Genomic DNA, 21,204 nt, shown 5'->3' with positions numbered 1-21,204 from the left:
TGGGGTCGTACCTGCCGGATGTTCTGACCCACATACTCAATGACCATTTCATCGGCTGCGATGGGCTCCATGGCGAAAAGGCCCCAATCGTGGATGTGACTCTTGCAGAATTTCAGCTTTTTCTTCCGGAACTGGGCACAAGAGCAGAAGCAGATCATTTAGGATAAGGAGAATGAAAGGTCCTTGAGGGAAAGGAGGATTTCCTTTTTGTCTCTGCACTCCCCAGTGTCCAGGGCAGGGTCTGGCACACAGTAGTCACTTAATAAAGGCTAGCTGACCAACTGCTTGTTGTATCCAGGCGGTAAAAGTTGAATCAACTTACCGAGAGTTAAGGTCACTGTACCCAACACCCTCACTCTTCAAATAAGTTAACTGAGGCTGAGAATTGTTTACTGAACACTGAAACAACAGCTCACATTAATAGTGTTTCTGACACAAAAGCTGAGAGAAGGTTGTAGTGTTTTACAGTGGTGGGCCTGGAGTTTGAAGGCCAGAGTTCAAATCTAGCCTCAAGACACTTACAAGCTATGCTCTGCATGTAACTGGTGGGCCAGTCACTTAACCTCATCTGTAAAATGGGTCTACCACAGACAAGGGCTGGGAGGTGAAAATGGGGTAACACAAAGTTCTTGACAGATCTTTAAGCGTTATATAAATGCACACTGTCGGTGCTGTGAAGGTTTACAAAGCACCCTGTGAGGGAAGGGGATCTGAATCTGGTTATCCCCATTTTACAGATAAGAAAACAGATTCAGAGCTAGGATTTCTGAACTCACATTCCTCATTCTTCTTGCTAGAACATCAGTGATTATATTGTTGTCCTTCAGAGGTCCAGTTGTGTCTGACTCTTTGTGACCCTGTAGAACACAGTACGCCAATACCGTCCATGGGGTTCTTTTGGCAGGGATTCTGGAGCGGTTAGCCATTTCCTTCTCCAGCTCATTTTACAGATAAGGAAAATGAGGCAAGCAGGGTTACGTGACTTGCCCAGGGTCACACAGCTAGTGTCTAAGGCCACATTTGAACTCAGGTCTTCCTGACTCCAGGACTCAAGCTCTATCCACTAAGCCATCTAGCCACCTCCAGTGACTAGAAAGGGGCACCAACTTTACAACGGGAGAGAACCAGGGATCCCCTAAGTGCAGCCACTGCATCTGACTGAGATCCAGGAGAGCTCTGCCCAAGTTCATACAAGGGAAAAGAGAGCAGAGTGAGAGCTCAAACCCCCATCTTTTGATTCCAGCCCCAGAGGTTTCTCCACCATACTAAGCCATACAAGACTATCACCATGGTTCTGGCCAAAGAAGTCTGGTTCCCATTTCCTCTCTAAGGGGAGTCTGCCACTTATATAATTGTCTTATCTCAAGTATAAGCACAGACAGACAGCCCTTAGACCAGAGACCCAGATTCACTGGCCACAGGCAGGTTGAGGGATCAGACCAGGTTAGAGGCACCTGAAAGCATTCCACAATCTGGCTCCTTTCCTCCTTTCACTGCCACTGGTGTGAGAGCCAGCCTCCATCCACAACATCCTTCTTCCAGGCCTTTGCCCAGGCTGTGCTCCATGCCTGGAATGCCCGCCCTCCCTCCCCATCTCAGCCTCTTACAATCCCCAACCTCCTTCAAAGCACAGTTCACACCCACTTCCCACCCACAGGCTTTTGGGATCCCTCTTTCCCTGTTTTCTCCCTTCTGAAATTACTTTGTATATAATTTGTGCTGATTACTTGCTTATAGGTTATATTCCCTAGAAGACTGTTATTTTGTATAAATACTGTATCTCCTTGTCTACACGTGGTATTCCACCACCCCTGACCCCCAGGACCTGCCAAGCTCCTTGGGGTCTCGGCCCATTTCAATTTTGTCTTTGAATCCCCAGGGCCTGGCACATAGTAGGTGCTGAACAGAGTTGAACTGAATTCATAATATGCCAGGACAACCAAGGCTTCTGTTCTCTAGAGCTCATACTTGGCACGTAGAGAATTATATTAATGATGTTATACTGAGGAGAAAAGGCAGCCAGGCTGGGCCATCTAGTGGACAGAGTTCTGGGCCTGGAGTCAGAGAGACTCCTCTTCCTGAGTTCAAATATGGCCTCAGAAACTTGCCAGCTGGGTGACCCTCGGCAAGTCACTTAACCCTGTTTGCCTCAGTTTCCTCATCTGTAAAATGAGCTGGAGAAGGAAGTGGCGAACCTCTCCAGGATCTCTGCCAAGAAAACCCCAAACGGGATCACGAAGAGTCAGACATGACTAAACAACAACCATTGCTTGAGCGGCATTCTGGGACAAAGAAGACTACAGGCACTTTTACTGAATGTGAAAATTCTGGGAAAAGGGGATAAGGTGTGGGGCCAGTGACCTCACAGTTAGAGGGATTTTCTCTGCAATTTATCATCTTAAGAAAGTTGTCTCAAGGGGCGGCCAGGTGGCTCAGCGAGTAAGAGCACCGGTTCCAGTGTTGGGACGACCTGGAGATCGAATCCCAGGCTCAGACACTCAGCACCACACCCGGAAATAACTGGCCGTGTAACCTTGAGCAAGTTACTTAACCCCAATTGCTTAAAAAAAAAAAAGTTGTCTCAAGCGCAGAGGTTAAATGACTTGCCCAAGGTCATGTACCCCATGAAATGCAGAGGAAGGACTTTTATCCAGGTTTTCTGGCCCTGAGGCCTCCCACACTATGGTGTTTTTCTTCTGAGAGAAAAGGGAATTTTAGTGAAGTCGTATATAGGCAGAACCACAAGGGGGCTAAGATACCAGACAAAATCTAGACTTCTTCCATGACCCTGAAGCCATGACACAACAACATGGGTATTTATATGATCCTAAATATGGGGCTGGAAGTGACCTCTGAGGTCATCTAGTTCACCCCTCTCCCGTCCCCATTTTGCAGACAAGAAAACTGAGGCCTGCTTACAGTGACCTGCCCAAGGTCACAAAGCTGGGATAGACCTCAGCTCCCCCGTGCTCTGACTGCTGGGAGTCGACAGTGTGGTGGGTTTGGAAGGAACATACAGGAGTTCACATATTACTAAAATCTCTCAGTATGTGTGAGTAGCAAGGCTACCATGCTCAAGGCTTCTGATGGCAAAGAGGGGGAGACAGCCATCTGCCTTGGTCCTAGTCCTAGGGAGGAGAAGAGAGTGCCCCTGGGAGGGAGCTGGGAAAGAGGAATTCCAAAGTTTACTAGATAACATTGTAGCCTTTGTGATTCTAAGAGGGAAAAGTCCTTTGGGTAGCCCAGAGTGGGAAGGGGGAGGGCTGGGGGTGTCAACAGAAAGTCACAAAAAGGGAACAGCTGACAGCTGAAAGAAAGAATTAGGATTAGAAACTGGATTGGTTAACAAAAGCAGTGGGTCCCTTTGGCCAGCTCCAGAAGGGAAGCTGGGCTTCAATGCAAGCTAATGAAGGATCACAATACTGTGGGACTGCCTAACCAGGCAGAGGCAAGGCTTGGGAAACACTGTGGCCAGAGCCACTGGTTAATAGCAACTGTTGCAGAGTGAATGCTGAGCAGAGCATCATGGGAAGTACGTCAGTAGCAACAAGCTTGTTTTTGGTTTTGATGACAAGAAGGTTAGACCATCATGACAAGGGACCGTGAGATGCCCTACTGACATAGTCTGGGCTGAGCCCAGGTAAGCATGAAAGGCAGGAGGGGGACAGGGAAGGAGAGGGAAGAAAAGAAGGTCCAGGAGCCTCTCAGGTCAATGCCTCCTTGATGGGATACTGGGAGATGCTACAGCCAAACAGCCCGTGCCTGGGCCAAGATTCTCCCCCTGAAGCTCCGTGGTTAGATTCCAGGGGCTCTGTGAATTGGGTGGGAGGAAAAGGACATCTGGATTCCTTTGTAATTCTATGTCTTTTATTTTATGCATTTAAAAACATGATTCTGAGAAGGTATCAACAGGTTTTACCAGACTTCGGTCAAAAGCGGAAGGACACTGAAAAAGGTTAAGAGGTGAGCTGGCTGAGGTTCTCAGAAAATCACCAAGGGAGGGACACGAAGGGAAATGGGAGGTGCTGCTTCCTATGCAGTAGAGAATTATAGGACCCCTGCCCCCCAGCAAGGCAAAGCAGAATGAAAGGTAAAGATGTTGGGGTCCAGCCGAGAGTAGAAAAGCACAGTGGAGCTACCCAAAAGCAGAACTGGCTGCTTTGGTGGGGGAAGAGGGAATTCCTCATTACTGAAGGTTTTCAGAAAGTTGGATGACCACTTGTTCAGGTATGGGTAGGACTAGCCGATCTTTAAGCTGGAAAGCTGGTGAGACCAAGACTGCCAGAGGGCTCACTCCCACACATTTTCCTTGTGCATGGGGAGGCGGTTGGGGCAGCAGCTGGGCCAGGCCTAAGGATGGATCCTCTACAAGTTTTAGAAACAACTTGAGAAGCTATGGCTTATATTTAGGTTGCCCTAGCCAGGCATCCTAGCTCGAGAATGAGTTAAGAGCACTGAAACCTTGGACCAGAGACACAGACAAGATCTGCTAGACAATCAGCAAGAGAGGGCTGGCCCCCACCACAGTCATAGGAATGCCAACCTAGAGTGGGATCAGTCAGGATAAGCCCAAGATGGGAGGTACCTCGGTTACCAGGACAACAGAGGAGTCAGCTCCCAGAGCGCAGACTGGGCATGTGCAGGACTCAGTTGAGGTATGCCAATGAAACAAGAATGAGAACAAACAACAGAGATGGGCACCCTAGCCCACTGTTTGAGGGATATCTGGGGAGAGGGTGAGAAGGAAGAGTGACACCAATGATACTCCAAAGGAAGGAGAGCTTTAAAAATATAACTATTTCTGGGAGAAGAGGGGACCTTAATTAAGTTGTGTTTGCTAGCTTGTCCCCCATAGTTGCTGAGTAGAGTGATGACAGTCACGTTTATTTCCCACTCAGTGAAATAAACCAGGTGTCTTATACCAGGGGTGGGGAACCTGCATCCTTGAAGCTGCATGTGGCCATCTAGGTCCTCAAGTGTGGCTGTGACTGACTCCAAACTTGAGGAGTTTGGATTCTGTCAAAGGCTTGCACCTGAGGACTTAGACGGCCACATGTCAAGTTTGGAGTCAGTAAAGGTCTGCACTTGAGGACCTAGACAGTCACAAGTGGCCTTGAGGCCAAAGGATCCCCACCCCTGTATATACTTTACTGTAGAACCTAAAGCCAAGATGGAGGGAAGACACTAGAACAATTCAGAGCTATGACGTCCTTATCAAGAACATGGAGGTTTTATGGTCCTTCCCTACCTGGGACAGTCGGTCAATATGTGTTCTAAGGGCCCTCCCAGGGCTGACACTCCATGTTCTAAGATCCCTTTCAGCTTTGACATTTCTATGTTCTAAGTTCTTCTCCAGTTCTGACATTCTATAATCTAAACTCTCTTCCAGCATATAGTCTATGTTCTGAATTCTCTGCCAGCCCTGACAGTCCACATTCCAAGTTATCCCCCAGGTCTGATATTTCACATTCTAAGTTCTCCCCTAGCTCTGACAGTCCATGTTCTAAGTTCTCTTCCAGCTCTGACAGCCTGTGTTCCAAGTTCTCTTCCAGCTCTGACAGCCCGTGTTCTAAGTTTTCTCCCAGCTCTGACATTCCATATTCTAAGTTCTCCCCCAGATCTGATATTTCACATTCTAAGTTCTCTTCAAGCTCTGACAGCCCAGGTTCTAAGTTCTCTCCCAGCTCTGACATTCCATGTTCTAGGTTCTCTTTGGGTTCTGACATTCCATGTTCTAAGTTCTCCCCCAGATCTGATCTTTCACATTCTAAGTTCTCTTCAAGCTCTGACAGTCCGTGTTCTAAGTTCTCTTCCAGTTCAAATAGCCCATGTTCTAAGTTCTCTCCCAGCTCTGACATTCCACATTCTAAGTATTTTTCCAGCTCTGACAGTCTCTGTCATAGACTAAGTTCTCTTCCAGTTCTGACATTCCATATTCTAAATTCTCCCCCAGCTCTGACAGTCCATGTTCTAGGTTCATGACAGTCTAGGTTCTAGACAGTCCTTTCAGTTCTGACATTCCACCTTCTAAGTTCTCTTCCAGCTGACAGTCCATGTTCTAGGTTTTCTTTCAGTTCTGACACTCCATGTTCTAAGTTCTCCCCCAGCTCTAGTACTTTATGTTTTAAGTTCATCAGTTCTAACATTCCACATACTAAGTTCTCTTCCCACTTTGATACTTTTATGTTCCAAGGTCCCTTCCAGCTCTGACCACATGTGCTCTAAGGGCCCTCCGAATGCTGACCCTGCATGCTCTAAGAGCTCTTTCAGTTCTGACATTTCCATGTTCTAAGTTCTCCTCCAGCTCTGACATCCCACATTCTAAACTCTCTTCCAGCTGATATTCTAAATTCTCCCCCAGCTCTGACAGTCTATGTTCTAAATTCTCTTCCAGTTCTGACATTCCACCTTCTAAGTTCTCTTCCAGCTCTGACAGTCCATATTCCAAGTTCTCCACCAGCTCTGACATTCTGTGTGTCCCAGCCTTTCTTCGTTATACACTGGGGATGAGGACCCCTAGGAGCTTCCTAAGTGATGAGAGGAAAAGGAAGCAGCCCCAAGGGGAGAGGGTGACAGAGGTTCCCGTGCCTCTACCTTTAACTGGTTGAACTTGAGCAGGTCACTGTCACAACTTCCCGTGAAGGAGGAGAGAAGGCGCCGTTGCTCTGAGCGGCGCTCAGAGCCTGCCCGGGTGGAGGCGTGTGGCTGGGCAGGAATACTCATGCCCTGCAGTGGGGGAGAGAGAAAAGAAACAAATCCTGATGCACAGGCTAGAAACCCTGAAGGGTTTGCTAGAAACCAACACTAATGGACCTGCTAGAAACCAGCACTGCCGAGTGTGCTAGGTACACTGAAGGACCTGCTGCAGGAGTGGGGCTGAGGGGGCTGAGGGCGGCAGGCATATAAACAGCTGGGGCCAGTCTGGCAGAGCTGGCTTACCTGGGTGTCTGCTGGGGGCTCCTCGGCAAAGGCTCGGCTGTTGTTGAGGTATTTTAGTTTGTCTTTCTTGTCGATCTTGTAGTAACCCTCGCTGCGGGCGCAGCCAGTTACATGCTCCCGAATGCCGTCCTCTCGCTTTTTCTTCTTGGGAGTAGAGAAGCTGGTGGGTGGGGACAGGTCAAGGACCAGACACAGGAATGCAAAAGGAAACCCAGGCAGGCTAAAGGACAACCCTCCCCCCACATACACACACACCGTAGGGCAAAACCCACATAGACCTGTCCCTAGTGCCAAATACTCCACAGGAAGAAACTATCAAATTCATAACATTGCTACCACTATCTACTGCCTTGTCTCCCAGGGTCATAGATTTAACCCAGGTCAGAGGTGCAGCAGATTGATCACTGGGCCAAGAATCAGCAAAACCTGAGTTTAAATCCAGCCTGAGATACTTACTAGCTGTGTGACCCTGGGCAAGTCACTTAACCTCTGCCTGTCTCAGTTTCCTCAACTGTAAAGTGGGGATAACAGCACCTATCCCGGCACAGAGTTCCTGGGAAGATCAAAATAGGAGCTTTGCAATCCTTAAAAGTGCTATATAGGAGCAGGTAGGTGATGCAATGGATAGAGCACCACCCCCGGCCCTTAAGTCAGAATGACTTGAATTTGAATCCAGCCTCAGATCTGCCACTTGACGCTTACAAGCTATGTGACCCTGGGCAAGTCCCTTAACCCCAATTGTCTTACCAAAAAAAACAACCAACCAAACAACAACAAAAAAGTGCTATATGATTGCTGCCTATTGCTGTTATTTCTTGGAGGCTACCAGGACCCCAGGAATTATCTAGTCCAATCTCTCATTCAGGAACAGGAAACTGAGGCATGCAAGGAGGAATGAATAACTTAGGGCCACAGTTGCAGCGATGGAAAGGCAGTAAGAAGTCTCCTCATTTCATAGAGGAGGAACCTTGGGGTGCCCAGAGTGGCGCACCCAGTAAGGGCTAACACGCTTCCATCCCACATTCCCGACTCCAAAGCTGCCGTGCTTTCCCATGCTTCCTGCAGCCCTGTGAGCTGTGAATTCCTTTGGCCTTTTTTGGCAGCCCTGGTGCTTGGCACTTAAATAAAAAGGGGCGTGTTGACAGGCCCCAGGGCAGGTGGAGGATATAGGGATGGTAGACCCAAAGCGTGTCATTGAGCCAGTCCATGCCATTGTCCTGCTGAAGGAGCCGGTCGTAGGTGACACACAGGAAGCGGATGTCCTCCTCGTCGATTCCACCATTCCAGATGTCATACAGGATGGTCATCTCCTCAAACTCTGAGCGGGGCCGGAAGAGGGGCCGCTGGGGCGATGAGAAGTCGGGGGAAGGTGGGGGCAGGGGGGGCACAACCATGTCCTCATGCCTCTTCTTAGGAGGCCGGCGCCAAGGCAATTTGGGTTTGCTGAAGCCGCCTCCATCGCCACTTTCCACTTCCTCCTCTGGCCCACGGCTGGGGGGAGGTGGCTCCTCAAGCCACTGATTCTCAAGCTCTTTGAAAGGGAGCTTGGTGGCCTCTTCGGGCGGGGGCAGGGGTGGCGGTGGGGGTGGGAGCGGGGGAGGGAGGCCCCCGTCGTTCCTAAAGTCCAGCGTCACGACTCGGGGGTCCGGTGCCCCATGGAAGGAGGCAGCGGCAGGGGGCTGCCCTGCCAGCAGCAGCAGCTTGGGGCCCGCTGCCTCAGGAGGCAAAGTGGCGAGCCTTCCCGGAGGCACGTCCAGGGTGAGCACAGCTGGGGGGGACCGTTTGGGCCTCCCCGGCTTCCTCTTTGTGGGAGGCGGGCAGGGAGTTGGGAGGGAAGGGGCCAGAGGCAGAGCCAGGGGCAAGGTCAAGGGCAGAGGTAGCAAGGTAGAGGAACGGGGTAGCAATGGACCAGGAGGGAGGGGCAGAGGAACTGGTAGAGGGACCGGTACTGAAAGTGGCACTGGGAGAGAGACGGGAAGGGGGAAACTGGTTTCCAGGGGGCTAGAAGAAGCTGGAGCACCGGATCCTGGCCGATCATCCCCAGGGAGCTTCTTGCCAGGTGGGAGGGAGCAGACAGACAGCGGGAGGGTCCCCACAGGCTCGGGAAAAGTGGGTGTGAAGCTAAAGTCTCGACCAGGTGTCCGAGGGATGCCACCGCCACTGAGCCCCGGAGACTGAGACGGATAGGAGAAGGGGCTGCTGGGAACCTGGGGGGAGCTGAGGGCCAGGCTGCTGGCAGTGAGGGGAGTATCACCACCTGGTGTGGCCGGCACAGTCTCTGTGCTCTGGGACTTGGCCAGAGGGTCCCGGCCTGGTGTCCGGGGGGGTGGTTCTTCAGGCAGGGGTTCTTCCAGGAGAGGCAGTGGTTGGGGGGGTCTGGCAGGGAACAGAGACTGAAGTCGGAGGGGCTCTGGCTCCAGAGGAAGGACCACCTTGGGGCCGAGGGTGTGGGGCCGGCCCTCCACCTCAGCCTCCCTAAGGAAGCTGCCCTGCTGAGGTGCGACCTCCAGGGGGAGACCAGGTGGGCTGGGCAGTCGTTGTAGCTGCCGCAAAGATGTCTCCTTGGGGATTTCCGCGGGTTCCAGCTCCGTCTCTAACTCTTCCCCTACAAGCAAGAGGGTAGTGGCAGAGAGGGATGGATGAAGGGAGGGAGAGATAGAGAGACAGACGGATGGGGGGAGGTTGGGAAGGAAGGAGGGGAAAGGGAGAGAGGGAGGGAAAGAGAGAGGGAGGGAGGGAAGGAGGGAGAAACAGAGAGAGACACAGATGGAGGGAAAGAGGGGAGGGGGGAGAGAGGGAAGGAAAGAAAGACGAAGGGAGGAAAGGAGGGAGAGACAGAGATAGAGACAGATGGAGGAAAGGGGGGAGAGAAGGAGGGAGTGAGGGCAAGGGAGAGAGGGAGGGAAAGAGAGGGAAGGAGGGATAGAGACAGAGACACAGACAGAGACAGATGGAGGGAAGGGGGGGAAGAGAGGGAGGGAAAGAGAGAAGGGAGGGAAGGAGGGAGAGAGGGAGAGAGAGACAGACAGTGACAGATGGAGAGAAGGAAGGGAAGGGGAGAGAGGCAGGGAGAGAGGAAGGAAGAGATAGAGGAGGGAGAGAAAGATGAGAGCTCACATTTCAACAGTATTCTGATGTCTCTAAAGTGATTTCTTCTGAATGCCTTTGTGGGGTAGGGAGCACAAGCATTACTATCCCCATTTCACTGATGAGTCAGCACTGATGCTGGGATCTGAACCCAGGCCTCCCTCTTGCACACAGTAGGTGGCCTCTTAGGGCGGGGGTTAGAGTCAGCACATGGGACAGAGGCACCAGGAGAATATGGAGAAGGGAAAGGGGCTGGGAAGGAGGCCTCATTCGGCCACGGCAGATGTTGCCAGTGCGTTTACCTGAAGCATCCACAGGTGACGGGGTCAGGTGTCTCGGTGGCTCTGGAGGCCCGGCTGAAGTAGGCAGCTCCGCCAACATCTCTCCCACCTGCTTGAGGCCGGGCAGCTCCAGGGCATCTCCGACTCCGGCTGTCTCCTCCGCCCCCAAGTTGGGCAAGTCTGGCTCGTCCACCACTGGTGTCAGCTCCAGAATGGTCACCACCTCGTCATCATCCTCCACGAGTGCTCTGGTCTCCACAGCCAGCTCCCCAGCTCCCGGCAGGTCTTGGCTCTCCCCAACTGCTGCCTCCTCTATGATTTCCTCCTCCTCGGCCTCCCCCTCCTCCTCCTCCTCCTCCTCTTCCTCCTCTTCCTCCTCCTCCGACTCTGAACTAGACTCATAATCTGAAGACTCCTCACTCTCTTCGGAGGACACAGCCTCTGCCTTGGACGAGGTCATGCTTCCAACATCCTCTGGGAGGGGAGAAGTAGGGCCACATGAGTGCGGAGTGGGGAGGGAAGAGTAGGAAGGGGCAAGACAGACACAGACCCAACACGTCCAAGCCCTTAGCCCAGAGATCCCACAGCCAGCCAAAGAGGTCAGAAACCCAAAGAAAGGTCCCATATCCACCAAAACCTTTGGTGCTGCTATTTTTTTCAGGTAGAAAAGAAGAAATAAGACCCCAGTAGACAGATGCCCATAGATTCAGGGGCCGGCTCAACAAGCTGGGGGATGTGAACGCAATGTCACATCGTGGCCCTCAGTTACCGTTTCTCTCCCGACTAGAACTGAAGCTCCTGGAGGGCAGGGAATGATTTTGTTTTTTCTTTGTATCACCAGATCCTGACACACAGTAAGTGCCGAGAGATATTTGCCAATCAGTCAGACTGACTTCTACTTTTATTATTTTGGTTGTTACTGAGGAAGGTGGGAGTGAAACATTCCACCATGAAGGTGATCAGGAAGAAAAGATACGCAGACAGAAAGGAGAGGGAGCAGACTCCTGGAGGAGGGGGACACCCCTTTTTACCAATGCAGGTTGGCACCTTCTTAATTCATATTTTGAGAATTGCCTAGAGCAAATTCAAAGTGACTTGAACAGGTCATACAGCCATTATGTACACATAAGAGGCAGGGTTCCAAACCGGGTTTTCCTGGCTCTAAGGCTGAAACCACTCTGCCTCCCCTCTAAGCAAAACTGAGTAAATTTTTTTTTTAACGATATGGGAGGCTTGATGGGCAAAGCTATGGTGATGCTGATCCCGGCCAAAAGTGAGGCCAAGGTGGTGGGACAGAGGCCCCAGCTGTTTTCCCCGATTCCATCTGCCTGGGAAAGAGACATTCACCTCCTTCAGAGTCCGGCTCCTCCTCTTTCTCACTAATTTCCACCTCAGCTGTTTCTTCTTCATCTTCTTCCTCGTCCCCTTCCTCTTCCTCATCCTCTTCATCATCAACATCCTCTTCTTCCTCCTCCTCCTGAGTTGGGGGAAGGGTTGGGAGAAGAAAGCATGGAATTGGGTCAGGATCTAGCTGTGTCCCCAGGGGCATGCCTGTTCTCTGTCTCCAGGCCTGGTCTCTTGGATGAATTAGTCATATATCTCCAACTCTCTCTTGGCCATTTCAACATGGATGTCACATGGGCATCTCAAATTCAAAACAGCAATCATCACCTTTCCCCTGAAACCTTGCTCCCTTTCCAATGGTCTCAAAGCCCTCCATTCTCCCAGACTTTTTGTCACTGTAGAGAGCTCCACCGTCTTCCCGGTCAGCGAGCCCCTCAGCCCAGCTGGCATCTTCCCTTCCACCCTCACCCACACCAGATTTTGTCATCTCCAGCACAGAGCCCCTTCTCTCTACTCACTCTTTCCCAGGCCCTCCCCCTCCCCCCCCCATGTCCGGCTAGGGCCACGACCTTCTGGAGGGGGCTGTCTCTCAATTTTTCCCCCCTCCACAATCTTCTCTCTGCTCAACCATGAACGTTGTCTTCCTAAAGATTAGGTCTGAGCAGGGCACCCCTGCTGGAGAAACCCCAGTGCCTTCCCTAATACTGCAAGCATCAAACAGGAAGGTGTCTGGTGTTTAAAACTCTATAATCTTGTCCCTTCCTACTTTGCTGGCCTTCTGCTTGTCTGACTCCCCCTCTGCCAACTTTAAGATAATAATAGCTAATGTTTATATAGTTCTTACTGGGAGGGAGATGCTATTAACTTCATTTTACAGATGAGGAAATTGAGGCAAACAGGTTCAGTGACTTGTCCAAGTGATAGCTAGTAAGTATCTGAGGCTGGATTTGAACTTGGGTCTTCCTCTCTCCAAGCCCAGCTTACCTAGCTGCTTCAAGACCTAGCTCCATGGACCTACTTGGAGCGCCATGGCCAAGGAATTGCTATTCCTGAATCCATCTATACCTCTGCTCTACCTGGAACTCTCTGCCACCTCTCAGCCTTCCAAACTCCCACCAAGACCCCACTCAGACCCTCCCTATTCTGGTCCCCCTCTAGTGCCTTCTCTTGGAGAATAACTCCATCTGCTCTGTAGAGATGGCGCACATGCCCCTCCAGCTACGCCATTCAGAATGTGGTCTGGAGGGCAGGAAGTGGACCTGCTTCTGCCCCTTTCTGTCACCCAGCACCGGGCATGGGGCCGGACACGGAGCCAGCCCTGAATGAGAGAGGGCTGACAGACCCCCTGGAGCACCCGCCTCCTAGCCCACCCGACCCCACACCTTGTCAGAGGAGGTCTTGGCTAGCCTATCCTCCTCATCCTCCTCTTTCTCTGAGGATGACGGCGACGAGGATGGCGACGAGGATGGTGACGAGGACGAGGACGGCGACGAGGACGACGTTGATGACTCCTCCTTGTCATCCTCTTCCTCCCCCTCACTGTCCAGCTCCAGGGGCCGGGCCGGCCGCCTCCGGACACTGACGCCGTCCGGATCCTTCTTGGCGAGGTCTGAGGGGATGTCGGACATGTCCCTGTCCCTTTCTGACTCTGGGGAAGGAGAGAGAAGGGAGGCGGGCATGAGGGGAGGGCTTTGTTTGGGGAAGGAAGGAGGGAATGGGCTCCACAGGGAACACACCGACCTTCGTCTTCCTCATCCACGGAGGTGGAGGGCCGCAGTCTCTTTTGGTCTCCAGTAGAGGCGGGGTCTGGTGGTTCCTTCCTTTTTACCTGCATGTAAAAGTGCTGATTGGCATAGGGTGTTGAGGAGGGCTGAAGGGAGGGAGAAACGCATCTCTGTAGCCCCCACTGAGACACTACCCTATTCTTGTCCTCAGAGTGGACCATAGAGCTCCTAGGCTCTGAGATGGGGATGGAAAGGGCTGGGGGGCCTCCGCCCACCACTGACCTCCAGGCCCCACAGTCCATTCCCCCTCCCCCCACCAGGCCCAGGGCCCCCCGGGGGGTCTTACCTTGAAAGAGGGCAGCCTGATGGCCCCCCGCAGGCCGATGCCCAGCCCCATGCCCTCATAGCCCAGCCCTTCGCCCTTGCTCCAGTTCTCCAGCAGGCAGGATGTGAGGCGGTCTTTGGGCTTTGGCCTCTCCTCATCCTTGTGCTCGCCTGATTTCACTGGGGTCAGTGATGCCTATGGGGCAGAGAGACCAAGGAGTGATAGCTGTAGACCCATGGGGGATAGCCGGGGGAAAGCCCTGGCTCTGGAATCACAGGGTCTGGGGTCAAATGTTCCCCGGGACACTTACTACCTGCTGTGTGACCTTGGATAATTCACTTCCCTTCTCTGGGACCATCTGCAAAATGAAAGAGGGTTGGACTGGAAGACTCTGAGGTTCCTACCGGGCCAACCGCTACGGTTTTATTACAACATCGCTCAACCCCTCTATGACTCAGTTTCCTCACCTGTAAAGTTACAGGGTCAAACTAACGGACCTCTGAGTTTTCATCCAGCTCATGGTCTGTTAGCTCACGAGTTCTTTGCCCCTGCCCTTCCTGTGCAAGAGGGGTCACCACCCAGGGTCCAGGGGCAGAGGGAGGTGACCCCCACTGTGGATACCCCCAGTATGGGAGCTGGTGTCAATATCCACCCCCTCAACACCAGGGCTTACTAATCCCATGGCCTTTGTGAAACCTTGTCTGGTGACTCTGACCACACTCCACACTCCCACTCCCTTCTCTGAATAATAGTTATAGGGTTAGCTAGGTGGCACTCTAGTCCTGGAGTCAGGAGGACCTGAGTTCAAATCCAGCCTCAAACATTTCCTAACTGTGTGACCCTGGGCAAGTCACTTAACTCCTACTGCCTCCTCCCCCAATATTATTATTATAACAACAACAACAATCAGCACTTATAAACCTTCAGGGTGACAAAGTACTTTTGTGCCATCTCATTTGGTCATTACAACAGCCCTATGAGGTGGGTGTTCCTCTTACCCCCATTGTACAGACAAGCAAACAGGTTCAGTGACTGATTTGCCCTGGGTCACAGAACTAGTAGGTGGTTGAGGCCGGATTCAAACTTGGGTCTTCTCAGATCCAAGGCCAACTGGCCGTTTACTAAGGCTCTAGCTGGTTACCTGGCCCCTCTGCTTCAGGACTCAGCCCAGACTGCCCTCAACCACTGCTTACTATCCACTTGTCCAATAGAACATGGGCCCCTCGAAGGCAAGGACTGTCTAATTCCTTTTCCCTTGAAGCCCTAGCACGTAGCACAGTGCTTGCTATACAGCAAGGATTTAGTAAGTGTTAGCTGCAGGGCTCTACACTAGATGTTCTGAGCGTGAATCCCAATGTCACCACTTGTTAGCCCAGTGATCTCTCGGAGGCTCCATCTTCTCCTCTCTAAAGTGGTGATAAACACGACCTGTCCTGCCCTGTTCATGGGCCCATGGCAGTGAGCAGGGAGCCAAAGTGGCTCCTCTTACGCCTGCCCCCACCCCTGTGCCCCGGCACCCCGCCAAGCCCCTTTACCTTGGCCATCCGCTCCTTCTTGTCCCACCATTCGTCGAAGGCTCGGAAGGCTACGACCTCCACCATCTTGCGGTTCAGGTCCCGCTTCATGATGGCCTTCAGCTCCTTGACAATCACCAAGAGGACACCGTCTACAGTTGCTTTGTGTGGGTCTTCCTTCTTGGGCATATACCCCGGTGGTGGCACGGATGGGTCAAACTTTGGCAGTGGGGGCCACTGCTGGCCCCGCCCCACTGTGGCACCCATGGAGAAGGGCCGGTAGGGGGGAAGATTCACAAACTGCATCCCGCTACCCATGAACGGCGGGTATTGGCACACGCCCTGACCCTGCATCATTCGGCTGAGCATCTGCGTCTGCATCTGGAAGGACATGGGCATCCCAGCCCACTGGCCACCCAGCACATTCATCACGTCCACCTGCATCATGGGGAACATGCCCGGAGGGAAGGGGGGCAGCGGAGGCAGGATGTGGGGCGGGGGCACTCCCGGAGGAGGTGGTGGTGCTGGCAAGGGTGGGGGTGGCACCGTCACCGCCGGGTGGGTGGGGGGTGGAGGCGGTGGCGGCGGCGGGGGCAGTGGGGGTGGCATGGGGAAACCGGGCTGGGGTGGAGGGGGTGGTGGAGGCGGCAGTGGTGGTGGAAAGCCGGGTGGTGGCAGGGGGATGGTCGTTGCCAGCACTGCCGGGGTGGTGACTGATGAGTTCACCACGATGGGCTTGGGGCAGTCGGCGCTGGTGATGGGTGCAGAGGGCAGCTCATCATCTGAAATCTCCATGTCCTCACCTGAGGACTGCTGACCCTGCAAAAGAAAGAAGAGTGGGGGAGGTGGTTCCCAAGGGGCCCAAGCTCCCTCCCTCATCTCCCAGAGCCTGTCAGGGGGTTACTTGTCTCTAGGTCTTTAATCAATCAACAAGCAATTATTGAGCACCTACTGTTTGCTAGGAATTGTGCTAGACCCCTAAGAGAGGATCCAATCTCTGTGGGATATCTGAGTGACTTCCATCGATCAAAATTCCTGCGGTAACCTGAGAGGTCATGTCAGTCACTCCCTCGTTTTAGAGAGAAATAAACAGGCTCAGGGAGAGAGGGCTTGGCCTCTTTTTTTTTTTTTTTAAGCAACTGGAGTTAAGTAACTTGCTCAAGGTGATACGGCCAGTTATTTCTGGGTGTGGCGCTGAGTATCTGAGCCCAGATTCAATCCCAGGTCTCCCCACTCTGGGGCCCGCACTCTTACTGCACCACCTGGCTGCCCTGACTTGGCCTCTTAATACCTCTCTGAGCTTGGGGGGGTCATTTAAGACTTGATCCTCATCTATCACATGGGGGGGAGGGGGACAGGACCAGCCCACCTCTAAGGTCCTTTTCTGGCCCCAGAGCTAGGTAGGATAACACAGAGACCACTTAAAAAAACCCGAACCTTAGATGACCACCAGGTGGCATCCTTCAGCAAGGCAGTGGTAGGGCCCTGGGGAGAGGTATAAAGGGAAGGCAGGGTCCTTAGGCAGCCCCTCACGGTCTAGCTCATTCTATGACTGGACCTTTGTGCCCTCAGGGGGAAGTCAGGTGGATGGGGAAGAAGAAATCAGGTAGAAGGCAGAGAGAGGGGACCAGAAAGTGAGCCCACCAGGAGGTCCCAATATATCTGAAGTTAGAGGATCCAAGTTCAAATTCATCTTGGGTCACTCACAAGCTGTGAGACCTCCCCTGCATGTTTCTGTATCTATAAGGAGAGAGGCTGCACTGGGCAGCCTCTTTCAGCTCAGACCCTCTGAAATACCCTGGGCAGGCAGACATGCTTCAGCTATTTCACTGACCCAGGCTCCCAGGACTGAAGGCCCAAGGCTATTCCCCAACCCACCTACCCAGGATCTCCATACAAACATTCTTAAAACAACATTATTTCCTGGAAAGTTAAAAAAAAATTATCTGGCTTGTAAATTGGAAGGCTGGCTCTACATTTGTCGGGGCTCATACTAAAGCAAGACCAATTCCAGGGACATGAAAGCTTACTTCTATGGGTCGAAGGAGCTGACCACCAAAGGTATTAATTTTTTGTTTCTTTTGGCCTAGACCTGTGATTTTATCATAGGATTGTAGAATTAGACCCAGGGTAGGGAAGAACCTAAGAGGGCTTCCTAACATCCTTAGGTTACAGGTGAGGAAACTGAATCCTAGGGAAGAAAATGACTTGCCCAGGATCATACAGCTACTAAGTATCTGAGGCTGGATTTGAACTTGGATCTTCCTGACTCCAGGCCCACTGCTCTATCTACTGCCCCACCTAACTGATTGGATCATAGATTGGGGGAGGGGGCATGGGACATCTAAGAGGGCTCTCTCCAACACTGCCCTTTCATAGGTGAGAGAACTGAAACCCAGAGAGGGAAGTGACTGGCTCAAGGTCACTAAGATACTAACGAGGAAGAGAAAGGATCTAAACACAGGTTTCCTAACACTAAAGCCAGGGCTCTTTTCCACTGGGCTGAGAGTAGACTTCTGTGTCGGCTCCCCAGGGACATTTAGGCACAAATAAGGAAGTGTCAAAATGGGGAGGGCTCCCCCATTTCTAGAAGTGATGGAGGAGAGGTTGGATCGAGTAAGGGAATTCCAGTAAACTCCCTCTTACCGATAAGTCAGAGAATTAGTTGCCTGGGGGCACTGAGAGGTTTACTGTTATTATTGGTATTACTTTATTTGCATAATGCTTTAAGGTCTGAAAGCGCTTCACAAATATCTCATCTGACCCTCAAAACTACCATATGAGGTGGGCCCATTTATTCTCCCAATGATACAGATGAGGAGATTGAGGCTGAGAGAGGTTACTCACCCAGAGTCACTCGGCTAAGTGTCTCCCTTTGTTACTACATCTATTACATCAGGATGCTTCACACAGCTGAAGTTAGGAGGCAATGATGTCCCCACGTCCTACCCACTCAGCGGCCTTCTGAGGGATGCCCTGCCCTTTCCAGACAGCTAGCCCTGGGCCCATTAGGAGAATTAGCAGAACCTGCCTCTGGCTGATGCCTCCCCTCACATCCCCAACACAAACATGCAGCTCCCGACTTGGGAAGCATGGCAGAAAGGGGGTGGAAATCTGCTGGGTTATTTAAATCCTTCATTTGTAGGCAGCTGTACTTGGAAGAGTGGGAAGGTGTGTGAGTAAATACATTACTTACACACACACACACACACACACACACAGTTGCCGAGGCTCATAAGTGTTCCCTGCCCCCCCCCAAATGGGGACAAGGGGTTGCTGGAGAGAGGCCTCATGGGGGTGGAGGGGGCCTGTATCTCCTCCCCCCATCCCCCACCCCGACCCATTCCTCTCCAGCCCAGTTTATCTGAGGGATCCTTGAAGAAACTTCCTCCCTGCTTTGGAGTCTGGAAGTGCTTGGGGCTACTCGGGCTTGCAGGTGCCAGGATGTGGGCACAGCTGCAGGTTCCTTCCTTGGGGCTACCCCCACACAGAGGGGACAGCATACTCCCCAGACCTCTGGCCTCTTGACTCATAGCCAGAGCACATGCCATGCCCAAGTCAGGTCTCCAGTGTCATGGGAGCTCGGGCCTAAAGCTGGGCATCCCCAGCCCCTCACTTTTCCCAGACTGTAGACACACATGGGAAGCTCAGGTGTTGGCTTTTAATTAGTCTTGGAATAGGGGCACCTGGTGTCAGACAGGCAGGGAGCAGAGAGAGAATCCTGATGCTCCCTGGGGGTCCTGTCTCCCAGCCCTACCTGCCTATGGAAAGATTCTTACAGACAGAAGAGGCAGGGCCAGGAAGTTCTCCCAGGCTCCCTCCCTCCCCAGCTCTTCTTGTTTCTATCACCACCTCCTCTTCCTCCTTTCATCCCATCATTTCACCTTGGAAAGTCTCAGTTACCTCATCTGTGAAATGGGGTCAACAATGGTCCCTGTTCTGCCTCCATCCCAGGGGTGGAATCCTTGACCGTGGAAATCACTTTGTTAAAATACACGGACCCAGTGCCTTCCCATTGGGCCAGGGGAGGGACTGTGGTTTTAGAGGTCAGGAAGGCCCCCAGTGTGTGTGGATTTACTCCAGGACACTGGTACCCCCCCACCCCAACTTGGTCTACTGTCTCCCCTCAGACCCACATCTACTGGCTGGGCAGGGAGGCTTGAAACGATGTGAGCCAAGTCAGGTCCTCAAGATGGCCCCTTCCCAGTATTTGGACCAGGTGTGAGCTACCTGAGAGCCCCCCCCCCCCAGTTCTTTCTGGTCCAAAGATAAGAAACCCAGGAAACACCAAAGTCTTTTGCTGACCCTCCATCCACCCTGTTTACCTCTGCCAGCCTCTCCTGGGGCCCCTCCTCTACTCAGAGCCAGCCCATACTAATTATAGACTCATTAATTACCCTGGTTAAGGGGAGGGGAAGATGGGGCCTGGGTGATTAGGAGGGAGGAGACAACTTTGCCCTTTCTAGGCACCTGGCAGGTTCTGGGTACACCCTGCAGACAGGTCCCTCCCCTGGCCCAGCCCCCAGGAGTGCTGGGATCTGAGATATTATTTTGTCCCAGCCCCTAGGGGAAGTGGGGCAGGGTGATGGATGCTTTAGGGAACCTGGAAGAGAAGTTGGATACCTGGGTCCCAGGGGCCTAGTCCTATCACTGACTCTGGAGGAGGGGGGAAGCCCTTTTCTTTTTATTTTGGAGTAGAGAGCATAAGATGGGGAGGAGGGCCAAACCCCCAAACTGTCTTTCCCTTGTCCAGTATGGCAAAGACAGAGAGGGAAGTAGATTGGATATGGGGGAATTCTATATTATGTATGATCTGATTTTCCCCTCCAAGGAGGTCTGAGCCCAAAGGCTGGCAGAGAGGGGCAAGCCCCCATCCACCTGGGTCTCTGTCCTCGGGGGATGCCACAGGACAAGGAGGAGAGCCAGCCTGAGGCACTCTGAATCAGCCAGGCCACACAGGCATCTGCCTCCCAGAGCCAGCACGTGGGCCCAGACCTCCCTCTTCCTGGCCACAAATCAAACCACTGAGAAGCGAGAGTGAGGGAAACCCTTGCCTACCAGCTCTTATCGCACCTCTGAGCTTCCTTTTGGAGACTGGCACGAGGACCTCAAGCGGCTAGGATACTTCAGAGTTCCTCATTTCCAATCTCACCCCACCCTAGCCCTGGCTAGACTCCCTGACCTCTAGGTCAGCATCACCCCTCACCCCCCCTACACCAAACTTCTGCCTAATCTGCTCCACCCCCCACAAACGCACCCAGGGCACCCCTGAACCCCAATACCAGACAACTGAGAGTATCAAGTCCATCTCTAGCTTTAGAGAAGGGGAGACTGAGGTCCGGGGAGGTCATATCCTAGAAATAGGGTTGGAAGTCACCTCATAAGAAATTGAGCTTAAGTGCCTAGTTTAAATGAGAGGCCCAGGGAGGTCACAGGACCTGAGCTCTAAACATCACAAAGGAGAAACGAGGTCCAGAAGGTCAGGCTACTGTAATGGGAATGCAAATTTGGAAGATCTTCCCTGCCCCTAGGCTAAAATGCACCAGAAGCCTGGGGAGGGAGGCTTGTTTTTCAGTAGATACTTCTTGATTGGCCAGTGAGTCAATAAGGTTGGTACATTCTCTGAGCCAGGAGAAGGCTATATAAGCCCTGATGTGTAGCTTTGTTTTGGGACTCACTTTGAGAAGTGTTCTGTGATTTGATCTGAATTCTGGGAAGCCGTTATTGAGAGTCCCCCGGCTTTGAAAAACCCAGATGTTGACTGGGTATGGATGTAATGGTTGGACAGTTTGGAAAGCTGTCTACTTGATCTGTTAATGTCTTGATAATTCTGTCTGTATATTTTGAAGTTTGGGGTGCTGACCTTTTCCCCCTGAACAAGGTAAACGATATATGTCTGACTGATTAAAGTAAGCTTGTTAACCCATTTTGAGTTGCTTTCCTTTAACAAAGCAGATCCAAGAACCTGTATGGGCAGCAAACCCTGAGGA

General features: G+C 52.3%; 1 protein-coding gene across 6 annotated transcripts in view; it reads right to left on the bottom strand.

Moving 5' to 3' along the window:
* The window catches only part of SETD1B (SET domain containing 1B, histone lysine methyltransferase), a 40,129-nt gene that overhangs the window by 4,238 nt on the left and 14,687 nt on the right, over positions 1–21,204 (bottom strand). For 4 of the 6 annotated variants that reach the window (XM_069081374.1, XM_069081373.1, XM_069081372.1 and 1 more), the window contains exons 7-16: positions 15,236–16,033; positions 13,722–13,895; positions 13,392–13,479; positions 13,034–13,299; positions 11,655–11,784; positions 10,329–10,781; positions 8,108–9,544; positions 6,940–7,106; positions 6,595–6,726; positions 12–131 (exon numbers count right to left, since the gene is read on the bottom strand). In XM_069081374.1, the coding sequence (XP_068937475.1) occupies positions 12–131; positions 6,595–6,726; positions 6,940–7,106; positions 8,108–9,544; positions 10,329–10,781; positions 11,655–11,784; positions 13,034–13,299; positions 13,392–13,479; positions 13,722–13,895; positions 15,236–16,033 (3,765 nt within the window). Of the gene's footprint in view, positions 1–11; positions 132–6,594; positions 6,727–6,939; positions 7,107–8,107; positions 9,545–10,328; positions 10,782–11,654; positions 11,785–13,033; positions 13,300–13,391; positions 13,480–13,721; positions 13,896–14,010; positions 14,059–15,235; positions 16,034–21,204 lie in introns of all 6 variants that reach the window. The other 2 variants (XM_069081369.1, XM_069081370.1) reach the window with 2 other exon arrangements.

This window comes from Petaurus breviceps, unplaced genomic scaffold (assembly GCF_028583685.1).
Source record: "Petaurus breviceps papuanus isolate PSGF00001 unplaced genomic scaffold, PetGlider_PUasm1.0 99, whole genome shotgun sequence".
In the NCBI taxonomy this organism is placed as follows: domain Eukaryota; kingdom Metazoa; phylum Chordata; class Mammalia; order Diprotodontia; family Petauridae; genus Petaurus; species Petaurus breviceps.
The sequence above is the reverse complement of the archived record's forward strand: the minus strand, read 5'-3'. Positions and strand labels throughout refer to the sequence as shown.